Here is a 7,500-nt window from a genome sequence, read left to right as displayed (position 1 = left end):
GTCGTCGTGTCATCTTTAAGAGGCAGTCGTAAGCTGAGCGGTGTGGTGGGGCAACCGTGTGGAACAAACCGGTCAGCTCCCCCGAGCGTCTCTCTCTCTCTCTCTCTCTCTCGGTGTTCTTCACAAGAGCCCCCTGGCTGCTGCCAAAATACTGCCTCCACACTCTCTTCTACAGCCCATAATATCCGCTGGGCCCCACTTCTGGTGCCAAATACTGTTCCACCACTCTCTTCCAGCCCATATCACCAAGGCCACGTCTGCTGCCAAATACATGGCCGCCGGTGGTTGGTTGTCATAAGACCTTGCGGACAGTTTGGGCTGCATCGTTGGCCCGTGTGTTTGGAGTTGTGTGTGTGTGTGTTGTGTTTGTGTGTTTGTGTGTGTGTGTGTGTGTGTGTGTGTGTGTGTGTGTGTGTGTTTGTGTGTTGACCGATGGTTCTGGAACCTAACGGCCCTTAGGGGGGAGAGCCTATCTCCTGTTTCCGTAGCGTGAGGTGGCTTGATGTACAAGTACACCCCCTGGACATGACGCTGGTATGTCACAGGGTCTTACCCCCCCCCCAATCCAACCCTTAATGCTGAGTGCCAAGCAGGGAGGCATCGGGTACCATTTTATAATCTTTGGTACGACTCGGCCGGGGGATTGAACTCACAACCTCCCAATCTCAGGGCGGACACTCTAACCGCAAGGCCACTGAGCAGGGTCAGAATACCGTACCTCATTCCCTTCCTGTGACGTCCGGTCCTCGGAGTTCTACCTCCACCAGCCTCCCTGTCCTCTGCCTCCACCAGCCTCCCCCTGTCGCTCTGCCTCCACCAGCCTCCCCTGTCCTGACCTCCACCAGCCTCCCCTGTCCTTCCTCCCCCAGCCTCCCCTGTCCTCTGCCTCCCCCAGCCTCCCCTGTCCTCTGCCTCCCCCAGCCTCCCCTGTCCTCTGCCTCCACCAGCCTCCCCTGTCCTCTGCCTCCACCAGCCTCCCCTGTCCTCTGCCTCCACCAGCCTCCCCTGTCCTGCCTCCCCCAGCCTCCCCTGTCCTTCCTCCCCCAGCCTCCCCTGTCCTCTGCCTCCCCCAGCCTCCCCTGTCCTCTGCCTCCACCAGCCTCCCCTGTCCTCTGCCTCCACCAGCCTCCCCTGTCCTGCCTCCCCCAGCCTCCCCTGTCCTGCCTCCACCAGCCTCCCCTGTCCTCTGCCTCCACCAGCCTCCCCTGTCCCTGCCTCCCCAGCCCTCCCCTGTCCTTGCCTCCCCAGCCTCCCCTGTCCTCTGCCTCCACCAGCCTCCCCTGTCCTGACCTCCACCAGCCTCCCTGTCCTTCCTCCCCCAGCCTCCCCTGTCCTCTGCCCAGCCTCCCCTGTCCTCTGCCTCCCCCAGCCTCCCTGTCCTGCCTCCCCCAGCCTCCCCTGTCCTGCCTCCCCCAGCCTCCCCCTGTCCTGCCTCCCCAGCCTCCCCTGTCCTGCCTCCCCCAGCCTCCCCTGTCCTCCCTCCACCAGCCTCCCCTGTCCTTCCTCCCCCAGCCTCCCCTGTCCTCTGCCTCCACCAGCCTCCCCTGTCCTTCCTCCCCAGCCTCCCCTGTCCTCTGCCTCCCCCAGCCTCCCCTGTCCTGCCTCCCCCAGCCTCCCCTGTCCTGCCTCCCCCAGCCTCCCCTGTCCTCTGCCTCCCCCAGCCTCCCCTGTCCTGCCTCCCCCAGCCTCCCCTGTCCTGCAGATATGTGTGGTGGTGTTGTGGTCTCTGTCTACTGTCTCTCTCTCTTTCTCTCCGTGGTATTTGTGGTGGGTGGGGTGTTTGTTATTGTAAGACTGCCGGAGATCTGTCAGCTGTCTCCCCGTGTGTGTGTGTGTGTGTGTGTGTGTGTGTCTGTCTGTCTGTCTGTCTCTTGTCTCCACGTACATTTGGTCTGTGTGTGTGTGTGTGTGTGTGTGTGTGTGTGTGTCTGTCTGTCTCTTGTCTCCGCGTACATTTGGTCTATGTGTGTGGGTCTGTGTGTGTGTGTGTGTGTGTGTGTGTGTGTCTGTGTGCATTTGGTGAGTGTGTCTGTGTGTTTTGGGGGGTGCTCAGCTCAGCTGCTGCCCCTCACTCCTCAGCTGCGAGGGTGACGGCCTGGGGAGGGGGGGGGGTCTAGACACGCGCCGCCAGGGTCAAAGGTCACAGCAGACCAGTGGCAGGATTATACCCTAAATCGAGGATTAGGGGCCCCGTTAACAGCAGCCCCCCGTTAACCCCCCCCCCCCCCCCATACACACACACACACACCTCTTAAGGGCCTTGAGGGCTCTGTCTCCCCCCTCTGTGGTTGTCAATCTCCTCCTAAACGGCTCCACCAGGCTATCTGTCCCAGGCTAAGTGCTCTTGGGGGGTGGGGGGGGGAGAGGCGGAGGCCCTCCGGTGACCGACACGTCACTCAAGTCTCGTCCGCTTGTGTTCTTCACACCGGGGTTAAAGCACCCGATGGTTTCACCAAGTATCGGGTGGCAAGAAAGAAGGGAGAGAGAGAGAGAGAGAGAGAGAGAGAGAGAATGAGAGAATGGAGGGGGAGGGGAGGGGGAGGGGGGAGGGGGAGGGGGGGGAGGGGGGGGGGGGGGGGTTCTCGGCTCCACACTTGAGGCCTAGTGGATAATAGACACTTCACCTCTCTCCTCCCCGCTCTCCACACCATCCGTCACCGTTCCTCTCGACGTTGTCAAACAGCACTTGGGGGTCGTTAAAGTGGCTGAGGAGAGGAGAGGAGAGGGGAGGAGAGGAGAGGGGAGGAGAGGAGAGGAGAGGGGAGGGGAGGGGAGGAGAGGAGAGGGGAGGAGAGGAGAGGGGAGGAGAGGAGAGGAGAGGAGGGGGGAGGAGAGGGGAGGGGAGGGGAAAAGAGGAGAGGAGAGGAGAGGAGAGGAGGGGAGGGGAGAGGAGAGGAGAGAGGCCTGAGTGGGCTGAGTGGAGAACATGGCAGTTTATTCGTAGTGAATAACAGCTTTCTTCCCAGCACGTCAATCCTCCTCCTCAGCTCCCAGTGAGACACCAAGTGGCGTGTGGTGGTTTTGGGAGAAGGGGGCAGAAGAATGGCGATGGACAGACAGACCCCCCCCCCCCCCTCTAAATACACCCCTCCGCTCCTCACCCATCCACTCATTATACATCCATACATCCATCCACCCACCCACCCTCCCACCCACCCACCGACCCCCTCATTACACACCCGCTCTATCCATCTTCCCTGTCCTTCCGACGCCTTAGCCGGAGGAGCTACGCTAACATTTTCCCCAGCAGTAGTTTGCTGCTGCTGTAATTTTGGGCTTTGGGGAATTGTGTTTGTTTGCGGTTTGCTTCGGTTTCGGTTTAAGCTCAGTGTTGACTGATTACAGGGCGGATTTGATTTGTGTGTGTATGTGTGTGTCTGTGTGTGTCTGTGTGTGTCTGTGTGTGTGTCTGTGTCTGTGTGTGTATGTGTGTCTGTGTGTGTGTCTGTGTCTGTGTGTGTGCGTGTGTGTGTGTGTGTGTGTGTGTGTTGGAACAACAGACACTGAGCTAAACCAGACACGCATCACACGGGGCATGACTGCCAGGCCACTCGAGACACACACACACACACACACACACACACGCACACACACACACACACCAGCTCTGTGTTTACCCAGTAAACACAATCAGGGCTTCTGCGTCTGGAGCTCTGCGCTGGGTCTGATGAGGTTGTGGTGATGCCTGGCTGTGCCCTGGGCGGCAGTTACTGAATTTGAATGGAGGGAGGGAGGGAGGGAGGGAGGGAGGGAGGGAGAGGGAGAGAGAGAGACGGGGAATCAATCAAGCGGGGGACAAACAGAAAGAGGATCCTCCGTCCCCCCTGAGGACCAGACTTTAGACTTTGTCTCCTTCTATAAATACTCTCATTCTCATTCTGTCTCTCTCTCCTCTCTCTCTCTTTCATTGTCTCTCCCTCTCTCTCCCTCGTTCTCTCTGTCTCTCTGCAGTGGTCTGCCCAGTCTTGTTGTGATTTACCCCCGTCCCCCCGCCGCCCCCCCTGCCCATCTCTAACTATAGCTGGACTCAAGGCGATCGGCATTGCTCGCGTCGCGCGGATCCTTCGTTGGTGCAGCTGTTTTTAGAGCGCGTGCAGCCGCTCAATCTTTGGCCTTGCGCTCTCTTTCTCTCTCTCCCTCCCACCCCTCTAGTTCACCCCTCCCCTCCCTCTCCCCTCCCCTCCCCTCCCCTCCCTCCCCTCCCTCTCCCTCCCCTCCCTCCCCCCTCTCTTTCCCTCCCCTTCACTCCTCTCCTCCAGAGAATGACTTCACACTCTGGAGAGGGCAGCAGTGGCTCCCCGACAAGCAGTGATTGAGTGAGTGAGTGAGGGCTACGCTACGCTACGTTAGCATCAAGAGCACCGTGGCTGACTGACGACCCCTGGCTCTCCAGCTGAAGAAGAAAAGGAGGGAGGAAAGGAGAAGAGAGTGAGAGAGGGAGGGAGAGAAACAGTTTTAGAGTGTGTGTGTGGGGGGGGGGGGTCCTTCAAACCAAGAGGAAGAAAAGACAGAAAGAGGTTTGGGCTGAATTGTATCCCTTTTGGGGACGAGGAAGAGGGGACATTGGCGATTCCTGTGCGGTGATTCCTGGTGCTACGTTGCGGGACGGGGCACTTTGGACTTTCTGTGATCAGAAGATCTGAGGGGAAAAAAAGCAAAGAAAGAAAGAAAGAAAGAGAGTGCGAAGCGAGAGAACAGAGCGGGACGGAGGGAAAGACTGACTTCAAAGCTTCAAAGTTCTCAGGGTCCGGGGGGGCGAGGGGGGGAGGGGGGGAGAGAGTGTGTGAGAGATCCAGACGTCCACATTCACATTCGCGCTGTCAGTGAAAACACATGTGGCCTCTGAGGAGCGAAGAAGGCAGAAGAAGAAGAAGAAGCCCTCCCCGCTTGCAGCTGGAGTGAAGAACACTGAACACACACGGGCGTCTCAACCCACCGCCATGCTGCTTCCACTCTGGCACCAGACGACCACCACCACCAGTCAGAGCTGAGCTGCCCTGTCCTCCACCCTGCCCGGAGCTGTGTGTCTCTGGGGGACTGATTGAGACATTAGGCTGCCCGCCCGCCCGCCCGCCTGACTGCCTCAGACCGGCGGCTCTGTGATCAATTAAGACTGTCTGCCTGGTGGACATCAGTGGGTCATAGTGTCATTAGGGGTTAGGGCCCCCCCCCCCCCCCCCAGTTGTGTGTTGAGTGACGCGTGTGAGAAATTGATTCTCTCTCGACCGGACCGTGTCGCTTTACAGATCGTTACTGGTGAGTGTGTGTTGTGTGTGGGTGAGTGTGTGCGTGTGTGAGTGTGTGTTGTGTGTTTCTCAGAGTTGGTGTGTTTTCCTCGGTTGGCTGGGGAGAGGAGGAGGAAGAGGAGGTTGGTTCGGTCGGGTTGTCCGTCTGTGTGGAGAAGAGGGGGGACAGACAGACAGACGGACGGATGGATGTTTCTAACTGGCCAGAGTTCTGGTTTTGGGGCAGGTGTATGTAAGATGGGTGTGTGTGTGTGTGTGTGTGTGTGTGTGTGTGTGTGTGTGTGTGTGTGTGTGACTGTGACTGTGACATTGGCATAATGGTGTATTGTAGACAAAGAGAAGAAAGAAAAAGGAACTGAACTCTGATATGTGTAGAGCAGTGGAGGTAGCCTGTCCGTCCGTCCGTCCTTCCGTCCTCCGATGTCTACCTCCCCCGGCCTCCCTCCCGGAGGGTACGGTAGATAGAGACAGACTAGGGTGCCTCTCGACAGGTGTGTCTGAGTGACAGGTTAGCGATGGGGGCTCCGCTCCAATATTTTAACGTGGCAGCCCTCCATTGTTTCCACCGCCGGACACTGTTCCGTTCTGTGTCGGTTCACCAGGCCTCCCGTACACCTGCTGCTTTTAGATTTACTGTCTTGAACAAACCTCTCACCTCTCACCTAAGACATTATTATGGTTATGCACTTATGGACGCAGTCGGCTAACCCTTCCTTCCTCGCTCCAAACAGAAAACGTATTAATCAAGTTTCTCCTCTCTCCCTCTCTCTTTTTCTCTCCTGCCCCCCCCCTCTCTCTCTCTCTCTCTCTCCCTCTCTCTCTCTCCCTCTCCCCTCCCTTCCTTCCCCCCCTCTCCTCTCCTCTCCCCCCCTCTCCTCTCCTCTCCCTTCCTTTCCTCCCCTCCCTTCCTTTCCCCCCCTCTCCTCTCCTTTCCCTCCCTCTCCTCTCCCTTCCCTCCCTCTCCTCTCCTCTCCCTTCCTCTCCCCCTCCTCTCCTCTCCCTTCCTTTCCTCCCCTCCCTTCCTCTCCCCCCCTCTCCTCTCCTTTCCCTCCCTCTCCTCTCCCTTCCCTCCCTCTCCTCTCCCTTCCTCTCCCCCTCTCTCCTTTCCTCTCCCCCTCTCCTCTCCCTTCCTTTCCCTCCTTCCCTCCCTCCCTCCCCCAGGTACACAGGAAGATCCGTGAGGACTCAGACATGGCCCAGGACTCCCTGCAGTGCCTGGCCCAGCTGGCCTCCATGCACGGGCCCATCTTCCCTAACGAGAGCGCCCAGGTGTCCTACCTGGCCCACCTGGTGGAGGGGCTGCTCAACATGATCAACGGGTGAGCAGGGGGGTGCTGCTAACCTGCTAATTAGGCTTCTGTGAATGAAAGCCCATTGTTGATGTAGTTCATCAACATGAATGTTAACAGTTGCCAGTTGTTGTTTGGATGGTGTGTGTGTGTGTGTGTGTGTGTGTGTGTGTGTGTCTGTGTGTCTGTGTATGTCTGTGTATGTGTCTGTGTCTGTGTGTGTGTGTGTGTGTGTGTGTGTGTGTGTGTGCGTGTGTTGCGTGTGTGCGTGTGTGTATGTGTGTGTACTAGACCTTCATGGTGGTGGTGTTACGTGTGTGTGTGTGTGTGTGTGTGTGTGTGTGTGTGTGTGTGTGTGTGTGTGTGTGATGGGGGGGAAGGAGAGGGAGAGAGAGAAGTGGTGTTCAAGTGCCAGCCAGCATGAGTAATGTGTGTTAATGTGATTTGTATTTGACTCCAGTTAAAATAGTACTGATCTGAATTAAAAGAGCTGCGGTCTGATGTATAAATAACACACACACACACACACACACACACACACACACACACACACACACACATAGTCACTCACATGCTTGTGCCTGGAACGCGTGACTCAGTAGGCAGAGTGAGTTAGGGTCTCTCTCTCCCACCCTCCCTCCCTCCCTCTCTCTCTCTTTCCTTCCCCCCCTCCCCTCTCTCTCTCTCTCTCTCTGTAATCACCTATTCCTGGAGCTTTTTTCCAGTTGCATCATCGGAAAGCCACGCGGACAGGATGGCCAATCTGCTGTGATTGAACAGCTCTGCTTGCAATTTAAATCTATCTGATAGGGGTTAGGGCCCGGGACTGTAGCTGCAGCCACGCAGGGGCCGCTCTCCACTGCCCTGACTGTTAGCCAGCTAGCTAGCTCTGCTCTCCACTGCCCTGACTGTTAGCCAGCTAGCTAGCTCTGCTCTCCACTGCTCACTCTTTTCCCCACCGCCAT

General features: G+C 57.7%; 1 protein-coding gene across 1 annotated transcript in view; it reads left to right on the top strand.

The window, feature by feature from the left end:
• Positions 1-7,500, top strand: part of xpo4 (exportin 4) — a gene marked incomplete at both ends in the record, with an annotated part of 52,646 nt that overhangs the window by 19,399 nt on the left and 25,747 nt on the right. Inside the window, one exon of the mRNA XM_080537318.1 lies at positions 6,408-6,565. Within this exon, the coding sequence (XP_080393444.1) occupies positions 6,408-6,565 (158 nt within the window). The remainder of the gene's footprint in view (positions 1-6,407; positions 6,566-7,500) is intronic.

Source organism: Nansenia antarctica (assembly GCF_963989245.1).
Source record: "Nansenia antarctica genome assembly, chromosome: 7".
Lineage (NCBI taxonomy): Eukaryota > Metazoa > Chordata > Actinopteri > Argentiniformes > Microstomatidae > Nansenia > Nansenia antarctica.
This window is presented reverse-complemented; position numbering and strand designations above follow the sequence as displayed.